Source organism: Nyctereutes procyonoides, unplaced genomic scaffold, assembly GCF_905146905.1.
Source record: "Nyctereutes procyonoides isolate TBG_1078 unplaced genomic scaffold, NYPRO_anot_genome, whole genome shotgun sequence".
Taxonomy (NCBI): domain Eukaryota; kingdom Metazoa; phylum Chordata; class Mammalia; order Carnivora; family Canidae; genus Nyctereutes; species Nyctereutes procyonoides.
Window position 1 is genome coordinate 46338138 of NW_026575135.1, and position 22997 is coordinate 46361134.

The window sequence follows — 22997 nt, forward strand, 5'->3', positions numbered from 1 at the left end:
TGATGCTTATTACTTATACAGAAAAACACTAACTTACCCCAAGGGAAAGCTGTTCTTTTCATGGCTAAATAAAGAGTGAACTAAAAAATTGCCCTCTGAATTCAGCACTTTGAATGCACAGCCAGGAGCACTTTCCCTTTCCTGGTGCCATCTCTTTGTCTCTGTCTCTCTCTCTCTTTCTCTCTCTCTCTGTCACACACACACAATCCCTCTACAAATGTGGGCAGGACTCTGATTAGGCACTTGTTAGGAAGGTGATTCCAGGGCAATGGGATGAAAACCTGGTACAGCAGCACCACCCAGTGGGCACTGGGGAGAGGCTCAGAGTTCTTGCTGCTACTGGGTCAAAGCTTGCAATGGAGTAGCTAGCTCACAAAGAGTTGTGTATAAGTTTACCACCAAACTTTTAAAGAGGAAACCATAAAAAGGCAGAAGGCATTGATATTCTGTGATAAAACTCTCCAGCCACAATAATTTTAAGTCAGAAGCAGAAATAATAAATAATAATTTGCTGCCTTTTATTCCATAAATATTTACTCCAAATTATCATGTCGGTGGGGGTGGGGAGGCGCGCACACATACACATCAGTTGATTGCTATTCAAGGTTGTTCAATTTTTATAAGATCAAGTAATATTAAAATAATCAGATTATATAATAATCATACAATAGTAAATATACATATATAAATTTCATTACTTTATTGACAAATTCAACCAATTTGCCAAAAAATCCTCTAGGATTGTCTGTAAAGACAGCTAAGAATTTCTATTCTTCCAGTCTCCAACTTATTTCTTTTAATCAAGATATTCTCTGCCTGAAAATGACAAAAGTTAAAATTTTCTCTTTATGTCTTCCCTATAGACCAGTGAGTGGTTTCTCAAATGGGAATGATATTGCCTCCCAGAAGGTACCTGGCATTGTCTGTTTGGTCAGGGATGCTACAATCTACAATGCACATGACAGCTGCCCAGAACAAAACACTGTTTTGTCTTAAAGGTCAATAGAGCCAAAGTTGAGAAAGCCCATCTAAATTGTTAGACACTGAAAGACAGGAACAATGTCTTCGAAAATGTACACTAAATATCTGGCAAGGTAGAGTAATAATTGTTTTGTGAAACAAATTGATACTGACATTTAACACTGGCCATGTACCAATAGATTACTTAAACTTCAAAAGAATACTAATGTCAGGAAAGCATGTCCTTGACTGCACATATAGGACAGAGCATCCCACCTCTTGGAAGGGTGCATCCCACACCACATACAAGTGATCGTTTGTAAATTTTGTTATTCAAAGCCAGATCATCTAAGTATAATCACTGAGAAAAACCGGTGCACAGACGCTGTGCAACGGAAGATTCACCACAGTGATAGTGCTTTCTTGAGGATTCTCAGTAAAAAAGTCATCTAGGCTTTTGGTTGTTCTCACTTTCAAATTTTAACAGAATTTTTGAGTAATACTTTTCCCCAAAATGAAGTTTCTCCTTGTATTTTCCCACTTAACTACTGTGAGCATTTTGATAAATACCACTTAATACCAAGAAACTCTCCATGCATATAAAACTATTAAAAACAGAAAAAAAAATTATCTATACCATGTTAATTTCAACCAAATATGTCAATAAACAGCTCTGCACTGCCATTAGAAGTAGACTTTAGGTGATCTTAAATTCAGTCAAAACATATGCTTTTCAAGGTATCAATTGTTTAAGGATGTAAAACATTCTGTAAGGAGTATGTGATATACATAATCAAGGTAAGGCAGAGGAAAAGAAAACAGTAATAAGCTTTGGCACTCCAGGTGTCAAATTTCTAAATACAACTTTCTGAAGGTCATGGAAATGATCCCATGTTCTTCTCTGCTGTTCCCTTAAAACCCCTTTGGTACTGGTGTGAGTAACAGTAAATTTGCATTCATGTACTAGATTAGCCAGGATGTAGTTTCTTAAAGGAAAGTATCAAGAGCATTAAACTAGTAACAGAAGTCATCTTTTAGAATAGAGAACCAAAAATGGTTAAGTGCAGTGTTGGAATTTTTGCAAATACATACTACTTGTAAATTAGATAAAAACTAAAACGTAAGTTATTTGTTAATGTTCGTCACACTAAACATTAAATTCTTCAACATGTGATGAACTCAACATTTTTTAAATATCTTGCCTCACAGTCCTAATTATGGCAAATGTTTTTTGTTTGTTTATTTGTTTCTCACTGGTATGCATGTGTGTGTTTTTTAAAACTGGTGGCCACGATATAAGATTTCAAACTTTCCTACAGAAGTTAGGAGCTGAAGAACTTTTTACTCTATTCTGAGTCACTGTGAGCTTTAAAGGACCATTTAAATGACCCATTATTTCCATTTCATTCACAAAACTTCCATTACCACATCCTGAGCATCATGTCTTACCACTCACATCTTCCAATGATAATCTTCAGGTCCATAAAGGAGTACATATTTTTTAGCAAGGTGAAATTCTTGATGCAGGTATAATGGAAAACAACAGTGTGTACTTTCCCTTCTCTGAGAATGAAAGACTGTAGACTAGACTCTGAATGCCTGTGACAGAGGTCCAGAGACAATACACCCAGTTCCCTGATGGGGAAGAGACTGGTAATAAGCTAATAGTTGGATTAAAGTTATAGCTACAGTGTGCAAAATATTCTATAATGGAAAGACCTCAAGTAAAAAAAAACAAGTACTGAAGAAACTCTAGGAAATTAAAGTCTATATTTATTTATTTTTTTTATAAATTAATTTTTATTGGTGTTCAATTTACCAACATACAGAATAACACCCAGTGCTCATCCCGTCAAGTGTCCCCCTCCGTGCCCGTCACCCATTCACCCCCACCCCCCGCCCTCCTCCCCTTCCACCACCCCTAGTTCATTTCCCAGAGTTAGAAGTCTTTATGTTCTGTGTCCCTTTCTGATATCTCCCACACATTTCTTCTCCCTTCCCTTATATTCCCCTTCATTATTATTCATATTCCCCAAATGAATGAGAACATACACTGTTTGTCCTTCTCCGATTGTAAAGTCTATATTTAAAACACACTCCAATATTTTTAAATAATGCAATGTAATGTTAGATAAAATTATCATTAAATATGAAATTTAAGGGCCTAAACTAATGCTTTTTTGGCTCACGCTTTAACAGAACTCCAATGTTGAGGAGTGAGAGGTCTATCCTTGGAATAAAAAAATATTCTTAACAAAGAGAACCAGTAGGAAAACTTTTATGAAAGTTTCTAGACAAGTCCAAAGATAAATAGCCAAAAAGTCTGGCAAATTAAATGACCTGTATCTATTTGTAAATGAAAAAAATCCCTTGGTAATAATAAAAGTTTTTCCATTTCTCTACAAATCTCTTGGTGAAGTGATGATGAAATAAAGTTAAGTGAATCTGCTAAGTCAAGACCAACAAAAAGAGGCCAGAGAGAAAAACTAAACAATTTAAAGATAGTTTAAGTATGTTACTAACAAACCTCACCATATAGCCTATGGCTTAAAAATTCACACTAATCCAGAAAAAGTAGTATTCTTTCACCTCATTTCAAACAGAACTGAGGAAAGTTATATCATACTTATAATATAACAGGAAAAGAGTATGCACAGATAAGTACATTCAGGCTAAACAGAAAAAAGGGTAGAATAATGAAATGAAGCTAAGAGAAAAATTATCTTGAGAATGTGACATTAAAAGAAATATTCAGAACTTGAAATTAACACTGATCTATGAGGTAAAAAAGCAGCTTTTCCACTCACCAATTTTAGCCTCTGTAAAGGTATTCTGCCGACATCTATCTGCGTCCTTTCTGGGACGTTAGTGAACCGGACTTCTGGGACAGCCACAGCACACATGACATGAGCCCACCTACAGGAGAGGGGACACAAGACATTAAACAAAGCTCCCGTGTCCTTCAACTAGGCATGGCAATTCTTAAATTCAGTATATACATATACAAGAAGGAAAGTCAAAAACCTAAATTTGTCATACACAGACTCTGAATTTTAAACCCCCTGGGTGATACCTGGATAGATTCAGTACCACATCTGCCCACCACTGCAACATGAGGACTTCGAGGAAGACCAGACACTTGATCCTATCAATATATGGTATTTTTCTACACTGGCTCTGCAAAATACTGAAATGTAGATTTGCCATTTCATTTGGTACTGAAATATAACAGATGCTTAATATACTTAAGCTAATATGTGGCAAAAGATTAGTTCAATTAATAAAAGGTATGAATTGGGTATAGCATATAATCTCTTATATAATACAAATGTCATGAAAACTAGAACAAACAGTAAAAGTCTTTTAAAAGAATTAACACTGATTAAGTCTAATTAAATTGTTTCTCATTGCAATCCTACTACAACCAAAAGAACCCACAGATAAGGAGGAATGAAATTTAGCTGGTTCCTTCATTTCCTACCTAAAACTGAGTATCTCCTTGCGAATTCTGAATTACCTCAGAAAAATGACAACGTCCCCATTAACACTATTTACTTTCTCATAAATGTTATGCCCCAAGTAAAAATAAAAACTCTAGCGGTTTAAATTATCTTGAAGGAATTATCATATCCATCAACCTATTTTTAAGTCAAAGAGTAGGTCATCCAAGTAACATAAGACTCCATCCTGCCTTTAAAGACCACAAGAACAAAGGACAAGTGTCAAACCCCTCCAGGCACTCTTTCAAATCTAAATAAATACTATAATCCCATAGTAAACCCTATACCTTTCTGTCCTAGCCCAAGGGTAGGAAGAGAAGTTCTTATCACCTCTGTACAGAAACCACCTAAAGCAGCTCACAGTCTGCATGACCTGTGCAATATCCTAGACCAGCAACACTCCTTAGTTTAAGTGCCAATCACATTAAGACTGAAAAAGGAAGACCCAAAATTAAGCAAAAATAAGTCTATTAGACTAAACTTTATCAACATAGGAATGACTAATGCCTTCACTCTTCTTTGTAAGCAATTTGAAACGTGCTCAGGCATGTAGTTATGCCAACTTGATCATTATATTATACCAGAGGTCTCAACCCCTGGCCCCTAGGGCCAGGCCGGAGGTAAGCAAATATACTGATAATTCATAATAACCTGGGGATCATCTGTCCCATTTAGGCCAGGTCCTCATCCCAACATGCTATTGCCATAGAGAGATGCACAGTTATTTTTTGAATACAGATAAAAGTGGATTTTAGTAGAAAATCTACTTTTAAAATTTTGATCAAATTTATAAAATGGTGTGCCAGTCAACTAAAACATAGCTTGGGGCTTCATTCAATCCTTAAATGCCAACTTACCATCTCTGCCGCTATCATTCTACATTTTCCTATTTCCAAAGGGACCTTTAATATTAAGCTTTGGTCTCATTTTAAATACTAAAATTGGGTCATGAAAATAAAATTCATTCAAAAATATATTTTAACAACAGTAAAAACCAGATTACCATTATGTTCACTTATGACTCTCAAGATTCTCTTCATATTTCCCTTTAAATCATAAAATCACTGTTTTTCTCCCTGTGTTTCTATTTTACTATACATACTTTGTTAATTTGCTGGTTTTAAAAGTAAATTGTTTTATTTTAATGTTATGTCTATGATTGATTTGATTTATCCAAAGGTAACAAATTTCACTGTTTTCAGACATACTGTTTTTATTAGACTAACAGGATTCATCACATTAAACACCAGGATTCCAATGGCAGCTAGATGATGTGAGCTGCCTTCAGTTTAGAAGTACCATTATTACAAGAAGGGTTATTCTTCATTGGCATGAAAGACATGGACAGAAGCAAGACTTAGACCACCTTCAACCAGAAAAGGTGATGCGCTGTCAGTAATAGTCTCTGAAGACATGCACAGAATCCCAACCTCAGATCTGGACAACAAAAGCTTTGAAACAATGTGTCTAATAATGAGAGGTAATAAAGCAAAGTGTCTCCACCCACAAGAGGTTCAACCCTAGAGAGCAGAAGGAAACAATAAAATTGAACACATTACTTACTTATTGTTCTTTGTTTCCTTAAGAGCACCCCCTCTCAAATTGCAAAGACAGCACTCCTAGGAGAGAAAAAAAATACCACACAACAGACATCATTACTATTTAACAGACATCATTACTATTTAAGTATTCCCATAAATTCTAATTTTTTATTTTAAAATTAAAACCATTGGGAACTTCATGAAGGTCTATCTCTGAGCAGTTCAAGCAAGGAAAGGAAAAAGAATGGGGAGAAGTGGGGGTACACACAAAAATGTGTGTGTGTATGTATTTCCTAGAGGGAATCATCATTACCCTGGTATCATGTTCATTTGCCATCTCTGAGGGAAAGTTGTGATACAGAGAGAGCACTTGGTAGCCTGGAGAGTATGTACTAGAATTCTAGTACAGAGAATACATAAATGACTGAGTTCTCTTATGCTCTGGAATCCATTCATGTATACGGGATTGCTACAAAATAGAGTACTGGCAGGCTTCATTCTGCAATAAGTATTAGCAGGAAGCTCTTTTTGAAAGATACTCTTTTCATAAAAATATCATTCAGGTCTTTCTGTGGGTGGGCAAATGGTGTTTGAAAAATTGTACTGATAAGCCCAGGCTATCCAGCCCCAGATAAAAGCACCATGAAATGTTTTCCTTTCCTCTCCCCACATACGTTTATATTTTGGGCACTTTTATTTGTTTTAGATTGGCACAGACTACCACATCCCAAGACGACTGACTCCCTTTACCACAAATACAGACTTTATTTATAATTTCTTACTATAATCCTATGAAAAGTCCATGAGAAAACAGGACCAGAGAGCAATGCACTGCCTTTTGCTGACCTAGAATTTTTAAATTAAATATCTAAGTAATTTTTAAAATTTTCAACCTCAAGGATTAATAGATATCCTCCCAATTTATTGCATTAATAATTTTTTAAAAACAACTGTAGGTTATTTTGGGTTTTTTCCCTCTCCAAGCTACACATATACAATCCTGTTAACTGTTCTCCAAGGTGATCCTCTTCAACTAAAGTTTTGCCTAACTTTACAGAGAATCCCTTTAACTTAACTACTATTAATAATGACAATCAAACTCTATAGCTTTAATTCTTCTGAACAGCACAATACCAAAATAAGTGAGGAGAGTCAATATACTTGCATAACTCCTAATAGGCAGCAAAACGCAAACAACCAGAAATGTTCAATGGTTTTATATGTCTGGAAAGTCTCTGCACACTATTTGAAATTTCCTGGGTCATTATTAAAGGTTAGAGTAGCAAAAGCTGCCCTGTGTATGTATGTATATATATATATATATATATATATATAATATCTGAATCCATTATAAACCCAGTTCAAGGAGATAACTCGATGGGTTTTCTCTATAACCAAGCCAGATTCTAGAGGCCCTTGATATAATAGTTTTGATGAAGCACACAATGAAAGTAAAAAAAGTTCAGTACAAATATTAAAAATGGGAAATTCAGTAATTCAAGTTATTCAATAATATCCAAATTATTCAAAAACAATTTCATAAAATATTACTGATTTTAAGTATTTTCCCAGTAATTTAACACACTTTCTACAGAGAGAGAAAATGAAAACAAAACACAAGGTCAAATATTTTCATTGACTATAAAAGGATGTTAGTATTGAAGTGAGAATGCAGCAAAGGAGAGTGAGGATGGTAAGGAACTCAGACACTAAGAACCTTAGATGCCTGATTAATGAAACTAGTAGTGAGAAGAACCCTAAAGGGACAAGCTAGCACAGAGTTAAATAAAGCAAAGCAGCATGGAAGCTGCTTGAAAGCACCTAAGAAGGCTCATTAAAAGGTACACATGTGTCAGAGCACCATCACAATGAGAGGAAACAGTCCTCTCAAACAGAATGCAGACTCGAGATATTAAGTGAGGTTGAGAAGACTTCCATTTGCTATAATATGAAACTGTTTTTTTCTGGGATCATCAGTGACCTCCATGTCACAAAATCTAATGGCTAATTCCAAGTCCTTGGTTCACCTGACCTGTAAGAGGCATTCAACATTGTTGATCACGCCTGACAGTTTCTACCCATGGTTTCTATGACCAACACTGTCATTCTCCACCTCTTTCTGATTCTTCATTTCCTTTAACAGGCTTCTATTTCACACTTCTTAAACACTGGAGTTTTTGTAAGAGGCCCCTTCACTTCTCTATCCACACCTGTTTCCTGGGCATCTGATCCACTCCCATGACTCTCAAAAGGCCAGTGAGTAACTCAAACATTAATTTCCTGATATGTCTGACGCTCAACAGGTATCTCAAACACATATGAAAAATGAACTCATGTCTCCTTCTCAAGCCTGTACTTCTCCGCTGTTTCCTATCAGTGGCATTAACCATCCTTTCTAGATCATGCTGGAAGACATAATTTCCCTCTCATGCTAGATCCAATCAATTGAGTTCTGTCAATCCCATGTCCAAATCTGCCTTCTTCTCTCCATCATCATTGCTGCCACATTAGTTGACAGCCCCATCATCCTTCAGCAGACCTAAACTACTACAACAGCCACCCCACGTCAACACAGAACCCACCAGAGTGAGTTTTAATGCTTTTCAGTACTTAATGTGGCTCCAGAAGGCCAGGACCATCAGGCCTGGGTCTTGTCCATACTCACACTGAACTACTCTCCGCACATAGACAGGCTGTGCCCCTGGACACATCAGACACACCCTACACCATTGTTTATTTATTACACTGAACACATCCTTGACATCTCAGCCTAAATGTTGATTCCTTAAAGAAGGGTCCCCTAATCTCCTGGTATGGTTACTTCTCACTCATTACTCTTTTTAACTATAATAAATATAAATATAATTTTTTTCTGTCCTGAAAAACTAAGCTCAGTGAGTACTATCAGAATATCATCAGGTTACTCTTTTTTTAAAGATATTATTTATTTATTCTTGAGAGACAGAGAGACAGAGAGAGAGAGAGAGAGAGAGAGAGAGGCAGAGACACAGGCAGAGAGAGGAGCAGGCTCCATGCAAGAAGCCCAACACAGGACTTGATCCCAGGACTCCAGGATCACACCCTGGGCCAAAGGCAGGCACTAAACCGCTGAGCCACCCGGGCTGCCCAGGTTACTCTTTCTTTATTATGATACCCAAGAGAGAATACATCCTCCAGATGAATTTGCTAAATAAATGAGAAAATAGCAAAATAGGGCAAAAGGTAAATCTTAAAAATTATCAAAGGATTAAAAATTTGTAAACATCATTTCCACATACTAGGACACTAAGGAAAGGAAGTTGCAGGCTCTGGTGACTTACAACAGAGTTAAGAAAAATGATTTGAGGGTACCCAGGTGGCTCAGTGATTGTGCGTCTGACTTTGGCTCAGGTTGTGATTCTGGAGTTCCAGGATGGGGATCAAGTCCCACATCAGGCTCCCTGTGGAGCCTGCCTCTGCCTTTCTTTCTCTCTGCCTTCTCTCTGTCTCTGCCTTTCTCTCTCTCTCATGAATAAATAAAATCTTTAAAAAAAATAAACAATGATTTGACATGGAGTTATTTTTGTCATGATTCTCTTGAATAAAGCATATTTCTTAGTAAAAGACAAATTATTCATGGCCAGGGAGTTACTTATATGATTTACATGATATCATGGCTTCTGTTCAGTTCACTCAATTTTGAAAAAAAAAAGTAGGAAAGAAATAAGCCATGTCCAGTTAAGTCACTGTTTTGAGTCACCACCCTCACATGGTGCAAACTAGTTGATCTATCACAAGCACAAACACTCAACACTCAACTTGTCAATCCATTCATGTGTAAATTAACTTGGACTAAATGCCTATGTTTATAACCCAATAAAAGACAGTATCAGATAGGACATTTTTGTCAGGGAACAAAAATTATAATTCTAAAATTTAAAAGGTTAATTCTTACCTGAAAAGTAGCTCAAGTTTTCTTAAGAATCTATACAATGCTTGATATACATAAAAGTTGATACCTACCAAATACATTAATTGTACTAGTATTGCTCATCTTCTAATTCAGTGAAAGAACTGAGTAAGAATGTAGGGAGTGAGAGTCCCCTCTGGACACTGATTTATTAAATTGGTTATCAACAATAAATATTTTCTCTTAGAAGAATAAAAGCTATATTAAAGGCCTAATTCATTCCAGATACCATGCCAGAAACATCATATACTTTACTTCCCTTTCTCAACATGAACTTATTAGGCAATTATTATCTCACTTCACTGATGCGGACACTAAGATTCAAGAGATTAGGTAACTTGTCTAAAATCATCCAAACCAGAAGCCATCAAGCTTCATCTGTAAATGGCCAGATATTTACTAATTTAGGCTGTACACCAGAGTTGTGGCATTGTAGGACAGTATATACACAAATGGGTATAGCTGTATTCCCATAACAATGTTATTTACAAAAACAGACGATCAGCTGGATTTGTTTGGCCCACAGGCTATAATTCTCCAACCCTAAACTACCAGCAAAGGAGTAACTAGGGTTCAAGTTCAGATCTGTGTGAGCACAAGTCCATATTCCTTTTCTCTAGCATCCTCTGCTTCTGGGAACAAAGCAAGGCACAAGATTTCAGAGTAGAATGCCCAAATAAACAGGAAACTGCCTGCCCTGAGAGCTCACAATTAGGAGGAGAGAAGGCCTGTGTGTGCTTAACTACACTATGAAGAAGACAATGATAAAAGGTTATCACCGAGTCCCCATTTCTTCATTTCTATAAATGACTAAGAATTCATTTTTTAACTAATCCCCTCAAAAGAACCCATATCATAAAAAAGTGTTGCAAGCAGCATGTATTATATAATAATTTATTATTCCCATTTATCATTCATCTAGCTAATAAAACTTTTCACTGGTATGCGATCACTAAATTGATCTCCAATTCTTCCTTTAAAGAATGATACCATTTTAGGCAAAAAGTAACATTTCAGTTAGTCTGTGCAGTCTAATCTCAGGCTATATGAATCCAATTTAACTGACAAGAATAACACTAGAGAACCAGGCCATATGCTGGTATTTAATAAAGTGCAAATGGCCAGTGTTCAAAATCACAGTTTTGCCATTTACTAGTGGCATGACCTTGCCTCAGATATCCTATCTATAAAAGAGGGAAAAACACTACTTCCCCAAATGAGTTAATGAATGTAAAGCATTCCATAAATACACAATAAATATAATAACAGTGGTTAGATATGTGAAAAGTTAACTGTGATTCTGGACAACTTATACATAACATTGCCAGCGAATGATCTGGGTGTAGTGGTTTAGGAGAGAACAAAATATGGATCTGTCAATAATACTCCTGAGGTGTAAAAAGCAAGAAGCAGACCTGGAGAGAAAAGAAAACTCTTTAGGAACCCCAAATCTAGGCAGCTTGGCTCTAAAGCAAGGAGAGATCTTCTATAGTTCTAAAAGCTGCCAACTCAGCTGTGAAAAGCAGACAGATACTAGAGTTTCCACGGTGCTCAGAGAACAGACACTGCTGAAGAGAAAATCCTGATCTTATCCTCAAAACATCTGAAACTAGAGTGGACTGAGTCAAACTAAAGTTGCAACAAAGCCCAGACCTAGCTCAACTATAAATCAGACTGACTTTACTCCTACCCCAGAAACCTGACAAAGGACTATGTCCTTTCTGAATATAATATTAACTTCATTTGGTACAAGACAAAATATCCAGTACACAACCAAAAAAACCACAAGGTACACTAAAAAACAAGAAAACATGATTTGTGATCAAGAAAGGAAAGAATAAAATTAGACACAAAAATAAACAAGATACTGGAATTATCAGATGGAGAGTTTAAAATTACTCCGTTCAAAATGCTAAAGGAGCTAATGAAAAAGACAACATATGTGAAGAGATACCATTATTTTAGCAAAGTCACGGAAATTATTTAAAAAAAAGAAAAAAAAAAAAAACCCAGGGGATCCCTGGGTGGCTCAGCAGTTTCACGCCTGCCTTTGGCCCAGGGCACGATCCTGGAGACCCGGGATTGAGTTCTGCATCGGGCTCCCAGCATGGAACCTACTTCTCCCTCTGCCTGTGTCTCTGCCTCTCTCTCTCTCTCTCTCTCTCTCTCTCTCTCTCTCTCTGTCTCTCATAAATAAATAAAAATAAATCTTTAAAAATAAATAAAAAATAAAACAAATAGAAATGGTAGAAATGAAAAAATGACACTGACAATGTTGAATTCAATAGATTTCAAAGCAGACTGGAACTGTGATAGTAAAACATCAATGACTCTAAAGATATGAATAGGAAATAGAAGGAATAAAAGCAGGTAAGAGAATGAAGAAAGATCCAAGGGAAAATAATCTGTTCAATTTCTATATAATTGGAGTCTAATAAGGAGAGGAAGGAGAGAGTGGATGAGAACAAATACTGGAAGAGAAAATGGTAGAAAACTTTCCAAAAACAGTAAGAAAAAAAAAAGTCAACCCAAGGCACCTCTGGGTGGCTCAGTTAAGCATCCATCTCTTGATTTCAGCTTGACTCATGACCTTGATTCAGGTCATGATCTCAGGATTGTGAGATGGAGCCCTACATCAGGTTCCACATGAGCATGGAATCTGCTTAAGATTCTCTTTTTCTGCCCTTCCCCACTCCCTCTCTTTAAAAAAGAAAAAAAGAAAGAAAGAAGTTGACCCACAGACCCAAGATGCCCAGCAAACCCCAACAGATAAATACAAAGGAAACACACCTAAATACATTGTAGTCAAAATTGTGAAAACCAAATATAAAGAACATATCTTAAAACCAGAGTAAAAAAAACACACTGAGTAAACAACTATGTCTAATATTTAACCAGAAACAAGTGGCAATGGAACAATATCTACCCAAATACCGAAAAAGAAGGAGCTGGCAACCTGGAATTCATTTCCAAGGAAAATGTCCTTTGAAAATGAAAGTTAAATAAAAACCATCTCAGGGACAAAAAAATCTAAAAGAATAAAGGATAATGACACTAGCCTGAACCATGGATTGACACAAAGGAATGAAGAACATCAAAGAGTAAATACATGGGGGATCCCTGGGTGGCGCAGTGGTTTGGCGCCTGCCTTTGGCCCGGGGCGCGATCCTGGAGACCTGGGATCAAATCCCAAGTCCGGCTCCTTGCATGGAGCCTGCTTCTCCCTCTGCCTGTGTCTCTGCCTCTCTCTCTCTCTGTGTGACTATCATGAATAAATAAATAAAATCTTTAAAAAAAAAAAGTAAATACATGAGTAAATATGAAATAAATTTTTGTATCTTCAAAACACACACAAAAAGAGAATGAGAGCAAGAGACAAAGAGATTCTAAGTTCCATAAAAAAGCTTGATTTTTTCAAATAAAAATGACAATACTGTAGATTATAATGCATGTAATTGTAAATGTAAGATAAGACCATAATGGGAAAGAGGCTTAATGAAATCACACTGTTGTAAGGTTCTTACACTTTTCATAAAGTAGGATGGTATTACTGGAAGGTGGGTTTATCACTTATCACAAAGGCTTCCAGAAGTTCCCAAATATCAAGTTCTAAGGAATATAAGCTCACAATCAAAACTCAAAAAACATGTAAGAAAATATGATTCCATGAGCAGAAGAAACATAATACAAAATTAAATACACAATATCTTAGGCACAAGATGTAGCCCTTTAATAATGTTTTAAAAATTAAATGTTGGTATTAGAACTGTGCTTAAGAGACTATAAGTAAATGACAGATCAGGTTTTTAAAGACAATATAAAAATTCCATAACAAAAAAAAATAGAAACTGAAAACTTAAAGAATATGTTAAATAGATTACTCTTAATTAAAGATAGAATTAAAAAAAAGAAAAAGGGGTGCCTAGTTAGCTCAGTAGGTTAAGCATTTGCCTTTGACTCAGGTCATGATCCCAGGGTCCTGGGATGGAGCCCCACATCAGGCTCCCTGCTCAGTGGGAGCTTTCTTGTGCTCTCTTTTTCTCCTGTGCTCGCTCTTTCTCAAATAAATAAATAAATAAATAAATAAATAAATAAATAAATAAATAAAATGTTTTAAAAGAGCTAAATAACCAAAAATTAATATCATAAATTATTCAATAATGTATTCAACTGAATACTAAAATATGTGTGTGTGAGACAAAGTCTCTGATTCATAAAAACAAATTCCAATTGATGTATAGATCTAAACTCAAAAACAAAGTAGAACGATAAAAGTATTAAAATAAATTATAGGCAAATATATTGATGAGTTTAGGATACATATGACTTCTTAATATAACATTTAAAAGAAAAAAGGCATATCATAAAGACTAATAAATTTTTACTATACCAACATTTTAACATTCTGAAGGATAAAATACTACATAAATTAACATGAGATGATAAGACAAGAAAATATTTCCAATATAAAACAAAGACTGCTATACAGAAAGATATTTTTTAAAAAACCCACACTTTCATGCAAAAGATTGATTCAAAGATGCTTCATTGCCAATGAATACATGTGAGATACCCAACTTCAAGAATAAATGGTAAAAAAATGAAAGAGAGATATAACTTTCAGATTTTTAAATAAAAAAACATATGGCCTTGGGGTATATGAGATGTTATGGTGGCTTTGAATAGGAATTTGGCATTATCAATCAAAATTTTAAATGAACTATGACTCAGCAATTCAATTTCTTAGCATCTATCTTAGATAAACATTTATAATGATGCAAAAGGAAGAATGTACAATCATCTCATTTCTGTTTATAATAGGAAGCAGTTACCTCCAGGAGGAACAGGAATTATCTGTTGCTTAGATTTTATTTGTAATGTCTGGATTTTTTATTAAGAATGCAGTCAAGATTGAAATTTAAAATAGCAAGGAAAAACATCTGGTAAATCCATAAATACTGAGTTACTAAGAATCATACAATGTATTACTACATGAAAACACTACAGCACTTTAAACTATGATACTGTTTGGGTACCCCAAGAAGAGCAAGCCATTACATTCCTATATGTCCTGAAAAGATCTGCAAATACAACTGACTAAATAGTATCAGTAGTTTTCTGTAAAAGACAGTTGAGAATTCAAGTGTTGGGAATGGGAGACTGTCTTACCAATGCTTAGTACTCTCATTTAAAAAAAAAAGAAAACCCACAGACAGACAAGGAAATTAAACTTTTATTAAATATGTGTAATTTAAAATTAAAGTAACTGGAGGTTTATCCTATTTTCTGTACTTAAAATTTTAAATGAACACTATGATTTCTTCTACAGTCTTTCAGTGTATCGAAACTCCTTTCTATTCTAATCTCTGGAGACACCCAAAGAGAACAAAATAAATAAATAAAATTCAACAATCAGAGCTCATTGCCATCCTTGTTTTATCTCATGTTTAATGAGCATGCCTTTTCCAAGAACAATACCCAGTGTAGAATGACTCACTATTATAAAGATTTAGATATATTTATTGCTAGTGAACCAATGTCTCCTAAAACAAAACAAATACTACAATGCCTGTCACGACATGATTACTCCATAAGACAGGTCTTATTCCTTTCTACCAAGTATAGCATTAAAGGAGCCATTCTGTCGTACTTAGTCCTTGATGCCGCCTTACCCCCGCCAACCCAGGGTAGCTAAAAGCTGAATGAAAAAGTATGAATTAGACCATATATTGAACATTGCACCTTTCCTGATTAGGTCCCTTTTCCTCACCTAATACCATTCACAAGATCCCCTTCTGCATTACCAAGTATTTTTAAAATTTGATTTCATAAAAAAAAAAATCACCACTGCAATGAATAGCAAGTATACCAATTTACAACGTGGAATGGTTTATTTACAGCTCAGTTATTAAACCATGGAAAAGAGTGTGTATAATCAAAGTGCTGACACAACATTAACAACAATTGTGAGAAGGACATTGTTAAAATACAGCTACTGCAGTTGTTCATTATTTGCAGTGGAGGGAAATCATGTTCCAATGGCTCTTCTATAAAACATCAGTTAAAGAAATGTCAATACCAACATTCTCAAACTGCCTTATAAGAAGCTCTCATTTTAGCTGACATATCCGTAAGTGCCATTAAAGCCATTTTCAGTTCTATAGAAAAATTACAAAATTGAAGTGCCTCCCACACCCTTATTTATCTGACATATTCAGAAGAGAAATGCAAAACCATAAAATAGGACTGTCTGAGCTGGGAAAACAAAGAGTAATTAATCACATTAACAGAAAGCTACTTACAAAATGCTGATCAACAAAACATGGAAGAACCATCTCTGGAGATGTGGTCATTTATCAGGGCTGAGGAGAGGACAGGATCCCATATAAGGACAGGGCTGGCATGAATTCTGAGTGATTAGGAAATTGAGTAACAGGTTTTCTGGAGTCATCTTTTGAATGGAAATTCCACAGGCTCCAAAGAATTTCACACTAGCAAGTGAATTCTCCAATTTAAATGCCCACATCAATTTTGTACTGTCAGTAAAAACACACATTCACTCAACAAATATTGGTTAATCATCCCATTCCAGGCACTGGGCAACAAGCAGTGAATGACAAAGATCCCGTCCTCAATGAACTTACCTTCTGCTGGGACAGCAGACAAACTAAACCAGTAGATTATTTAGATGGCAGAGGATGCCTAGTGCTATCTATAGGAGTGGGCCATGAAATTATCCAGGGAAAGGTGATGCCAGCATATTCTGGCCTTTTCGAAACGAAAGGACGATCAGAAATTTAAGAGGAGTAATAACTGATAAGGCATGAAAAGGCCATGAAAAAAGGCAACAACTTTATTCTGACTGAGACAGCAAGGCCTTGTAAAATTTGAGCACAGCAAGGACATAATCTGACCTACATTTTAACTGGATCATTCCCATGGTTGTGTTGACAGTGGATGATAAAGGTCCAAGAGCAGAAGTAAAGAATGCTAAGCAAAATAAGTCAGTCAGAGAAAGATACCATATGATTTCATTCATATGTATAATTTAAGAAACAAAACAAATGAACAAAGCAGGGGGTGGGGGAAGAGAGAGAGACAAACCAACAACCAGACCCTTAACTATAGAAAACTGATGATTACCAGAGGGGAGGTGGTTAGGGGGATGGGTGAATAGGTGATGGGGATTAAGGAGTGCACTTGTGATGAATGCTAAGTAATGTATAAAATTGTTAAGTCACTATATCGAACACCTGAAACGAATAGAACACTGCATGTTAACCATATACCAGAATTGAAATAAAAAATCTTAAAAAAGCTTTGTAGTACAACCTGAAATCTGGCATTGTGATGCTCCCAGATATGGTTTTCTTTTTTAAAATTCCCCTGGCTATTTGGGGTGTTTTCTGATTCCACACAAATCTTAAAATAATTTGTTCTAACTCTCTGAAGAAAGTCCATGGTATTTTGATAGGGATTGCATTAAACGTGTAAATTGCCCTGGGTAACATCAAGACAGTGTGGTACTGGCACAAAAACAGACACATAGATCAATGGAACAGAAGAGAGAACCCAGAAGTGGACCCTGAACTTTATGGTCAACTAATATTCGATAAAGGAGGAAAGACTATCCATTGGAAGAAAGACAGTCTCTTCAATAAATGGTGCTGGGAAAATTGGACATCCACATGCAGAAGAATGAAACTAGACCACTCTCTTACACCATACACAAAGATAAACTCAAAATGGATGAAAGATCTAAATGTGAGACAAGATTCCATCAAAATCCTAGAGGAGAACACAGGCAACACCCTTTTTGAACTCGGCCACAGTAACTTCTTGCAAGATACATCCACGAAGGCAAAAGAAACAAAAGAAAAAATGAACTATTGGGACTTCATCAAGATAAGAAGCTTTTGCACAGCAAAGGATACAGTCAACAAAACTAAAAGACAACCTACAAGAATGGGAGAGAATATTTGCAAATAACATATCAGATAAAGGGCTAGTTTCCAAGATCTATAAAGAACTTCTTAAACTCAACACCAAAGAAACAAACAGTCCAATCATGAAATGGGCAAAAGACATGAAGAGAAATCTCACAGAGGAAGACATAGACATGGCCAACATGCACATGAGAAAATGCTCTGCATCACTTGCCATCAGGGAAATACAAATCAAAACCACAATGAGATACCACCTCACACCAGTGAGAATGGGGAAAATTAACAAGGCAGGAAACAACAAATGTTGGAGAGGATGTGGAGAAAAGGGAATCCTCTTACATTGTTGGTGGGAATGTGAATTGGTGCAGCCACTCTGGAAAACTGTGTGGAGGTTCCTCAAAGAGTTAAAAATAGACCTGCCCTACGACCCAGCAATTGTACTGCTGGAGATTTACCCCAAATATTCAGATGCAATGAAACGCTGGGACACCTGCACCCCAACGTTTATAGCAGCAATGGCCACAATAGCCAAACTGTGGAAGGAGCCTCGGTGTCCATCGAAAGATGAATGGATAAAGAAGATGTGGTTTATGTATACAATGGAATATTACTCAGCCATTAGAAATGACAAATACCCACCATTTGCTTCAACGTGGATGGAACTGAAGGGTATTATGCTGAGTGAAGTAAGTCAATCGGAGAAGGACAAACATTATATGTTCTCATTCATTTGGGGAATATAAATAATAGTGAAAGGGAAGGGAGAAGAAATGTGTGGGAAATATCAGAAAGAGAGACAGAACATAAAGACTCCTAACTCTGGGAAACAAACTAGGGGTGGTGGAAAGGGAGGAGGGCGGGGGGTGGGGGTGAATGGGTGACAGGCACTGAGGGGGACACTTGAAGGGATGAGCACTGGGTGTTATTCTGCATGTTGGCAAATTGAACACCAATAAAAAATAAATTTATTATTAAAAAATTCTTAAAAAAAAAGGTACAAACAAAAAGAGAAGTTTGCTACTGCCATAATCCAGGAAAGAGGTAATGAGATTAGTTTGGGTAACATGAGCAGGGGCAATTAAAAAATGACCAGAATTCCAAATTCATTTTAAAAGTAGCCAAGATAGAATTCACTGTTAGATGTGGGTATGAGAAGAAAAGCATCAAATCTAACCCTAGAGTTTTTTACTTCAGCAGTGAGAAGGCCTAGAAACAGGACACCTGTAGAAGATCTTTAATTTGGTCTGGGACAAGGTAAACTGAAGCTATCTATCAGGCACGTGAAAAGAAACAATGCTCATGAAGTTGGCCATAGTGCTCTGCATCTTTGGGGAGAGGCTGAGCTAGACATTGAAACATGCAGGCCACCAATGACTAATTGCTCTTAAAAGCATCAAAGCTATGACAAGATGAGATTACCAAGAAAGAAGTTAGTGGAAAAGAAGAGGCCCATGTTTTTTGAGGTCTGGGGAATGAAAAGAAGTAATTGGTAAAGGAAGAAGAAAACCAGGAGTGTGTAGGGTCCTGGGAGCCGAGAGAAGACAGTGCTTCAAAGAGGAGGCAGTAGTCAACTGACAGCTAGAGGAACATAAATTTCTACAACAATGTAGGCAAAGCCTGTGACTAGAATAAATCTAAGAGAGAAGTTGGAGAGAAGAACTGGAGAGAAGAATAAACACATGAATGAATAAAGACAAGTCTTTTAAGGAATGCTACTATACATAACAGCATGGAGAAATAGGGTGGAGCTGTGGAGAAGGATCCAGAGAGGGTTTTTTGGTTTATTTGAAAATGGAAGAAATAGCAGCTTATTTAGATATTTGTGAAAATCACCCAGAGAGGAGAACCCTGCTGGTATGGGAAAGAAAGGGATGAATCATTGGAACTATGATCCTGTGTAGGTAGGAACAGAGATATAGTAGATAGGATGGAGGTGGGAACTTGCAGATCTTCACAGATGGCAAACCCCTGTGAAATATGAAGTGAATTCACAAAGTGAGATTAAGAATGGAGGAGAGAAGATGGGAAGCTTCAAGTGACACAGGTATGAAAACAGTCAACCTGGACAGTGGTAGAGGGAATGCATGATGGGGAGGCAACATGAATTATTGGCATCACCAAGGACACATCAATAGTTACAAATTGAAAGCAAGAGCAATCTGCTGCATGGTGGGTGTTTCTCCACAGCCATATTCAGCAACAGGGGTTGCAGTTGCACAGCAGATTAGATAAGGGGATTTAGCAGGTTGAGTTGTGCTTTGGGAGAATAACAAAATCAGCAAGTGGAAGACTGAAAGCCTGTGCAAGGAAACATAGTAGCTAAAAACAGAAGTAAGAGCAGGAGGGGAGGGAAAGCCTGAAAAGCTGGAAGCAATACTAGGAGTCACAGTAGGGTAAAGGATTGCTAGATTCCAGGAACTAGAGAGTGTGAGCTAGTAAGACAGAAGAAAATAGTCTGAGAAAGATGCCTCAGACTGGGAGAGGACATCAGAATGTAACCTACCTAGTGGAATGCCAGTTAAGAGTGAACACAAAATGAATTACCCTTTCAAAGGCTGTCGTTCTACTGAACACTAATAGTTCATTACTGCAATAACAAATTATCTCAAACTTAATGACTTAAAATAACACAAATTTATACAGTTCAGTAGGTCAGAAGTCTAAAATGGGTCTCACTTAGCTGAAATCAAGGTTATCATAAGGGTCAATCATTTCCAGAGGATCTCGCGTACAAGGCATTTCTTTGCCCCGTCTCACCTTTAGGGGTGGCCTGGAGGTCCTTTCCATGGCCCTCCTCCATTGGCAAAGCCTGCAACAGCAGGTCAAGAGCTTCTCACTCCACCTCACTCTGACCTTCTCTTCTGCCACCCTTTTCCACAGTCAACGACCCCTGTTGTCTGTGTTGGGTAAACTCGGATATCGTAAGGTCACCTGATTAGCAACCTTAATTCCACCTATTACCATAATTCTGTGTTTTATGCAATATGACAAATACACCCATAGGTTCCAGGGATTAGGAAGTGGACATCTGGGGGGGAGTGCACTTACTATATTGCAACTATTTAAATGTCATCACAGAACCAATGGAACGTAACAGAAAAATATAAAGTCATACAGACTCCGCCTGTTTCAAATTCAATGTTTTCCCTGGATTTATCTTTCTAATTGCAATGGTGACACAAATACAAATTTTTTTTTGAGATTTGTAGGGCACCTATCTGATAGCCGGTAGCAAGCCAAGCACATGCTCAGTGGTAAGAAATGTCTTTGTAATTTAAGACTGGTCAGAGGTCATCTACATGAAACTTAATGTGTTTATATAATTGTATTTCCAGGAACCTGAGCAAAGTACTTCAACTTGAATATATATCTTCGTTAAAACTGTACAACATTTGGCTTTCAAATAAAACCCCAGCTGCTTTATTCTTTCTTCCCAGCATGACCTACAACAAATAGCAAAGTACTTGATTTCTTCATCCTGACACTGGATTAATTTTTGCTACACATGAGAAATGCCTACACTGCACTTTTCCCCCTCCATCTTTCCTAAAGATCCCTTCCCTCATTGCTAGGGAGATGTGCCTTCTAGCCCAGTGACCTCCGGGCATGCACATCATGGTGTGTAGTACAGTATGTTATGCTCCCCATAATGTCAGTCATTATTCTTCCTGACTTTACTTGTGCTCTCTGGTTGAAGCACTTAAGATTAATGAGGCATTTGTTCTCAATCAAGAAGCTATTTATGAATATAGTTCCACTTACAATAAGCTATGTAGACTTCTCTTTCTTTTTCTCCATTACCAAGTGGAGGGAGGGAAGAAAATGATGCTTATTGAAAGGAAGAAGAAAGTACAGAAAAAAATGATTTGTGACTTTTTAGTCTGTAAGCAGTTCCCTACCAGGAAGGCTTCCACATCATAGCTATGTTGTCAGAATAATTGATATCCTCAAACGTGTTCTGTTTGGTTAAAGTAAAATAATTATTACCATTCTGGCCTTTGTGAGCCAAGGCTTAAATCCACACCTGTTTAGAATAATCTGCCTCTTCAGGAGGCAAGAGGTAATTGTGAACCCCCAAGTGTATCCTCTCGAATGGGAGACTGTGGTGCCAGCTAGTGGCTTACAGGGACACCTCCATGGAGAAGAGTAATTACATAAGCAACCATTTGGCTACAAACAGCCACCACCCACTTGTGAACACTCTGCCTTTAGCAAGAATAGAGCTTTCTCTTTCTACTAGTTTTACTGTATATAAGGATCAAAGTCAGCCTTTCAGGCTGACAGCCTCCCATCACCTGGTCTTAACAGTATCTCATGGAATAAAAAAATACACCATAAAATACATCATGGGGAGTAGCAGGGCCACCATGACCTCTCAAGGCCATAAGCCAATCTGATCTAAAAATCAATGGCTCTGATCTACAAAGCCACTTCAGAGCTCTTTGTAAAAGAAAAATGTCAATGCTGTTGTCAGTTGGGAAATTGGATTCAGGAGATTATCCAGTTCTGGGCAAGGTCCTCTGGGCAGAAACTAGAGTAAATATGAAAGGGTAAAGAAACTGCTCTACTCAACCACCCAGTAATGCTAACTAACCTACATTAAGTAGGTAACTAATTCTAGTGTAAGTATATGAAAAGTTAGTCCTGGATTAACTTTCAATGGAAACAAGTATCATTCAAAAACACTGTTCAAAAACTGGCCAGTTGCTCAGCCTTCTTCTCACTCTAAAAATAAGGAACTGAGTCTGGACCTGGAAATCTGAAGGCCTGAGTACTGCCATGAATCCAGGCTCTCTTACCATATTGTGGGGCAATGCAGGGGGTAAAAGACTTACTCTCTTGAACCCTGGTTCATTATCTGTAAAAGGAGATTTCTGACAGAGATGAAGAATTCTTTAGTCCTTGTCAGTATTACATTTTATAGAAGCTGTGTGCTGCTTATATTATTTTACATTTAAACCAATAGTTTTTCTGAATTTGTAGGTCAAAAATTGAAAAATTAAACTTTACTTTTTCTAAAATAAAAGACTCCAAAGAGCATAATAAGAGCAATTTCTAATATCTATTATCAGTACCATTACTTTTATCTGGGGAATTGAAG

At 36.8% G+C, this 22997-nt stretch overlaps 1 protein-coding gene across 8 annotated transcripts in view; it reads right to left on the minus strand.

Moving 5' to 3' along the window:
• The window catches only part of KDM4C (lysine demethylase 4C), a 428768-nt gene that overhangs the window by 114598 nt on the left and 291173 nt on the right, over positions 1–22997 (minus strand). For all 8 annotated transcript variants that reach the window (XM_055302072.1, XM_055302075.1, XM_055302073.1 and 5 more), the window contains 2 exons: positions 6024–6079; positions 3768–3876 (listed from right to left, as the gene is read on the minus strand). In XM_055302072.1, the coding sequence (XP_055158047.1) occupies positions 3768–3876; positions 6024–6079 (165 nt within the window). The remainder of the gene's footprint in view (positions 1–3767; positions 3877–6023; positions 6080–22997) is intronic.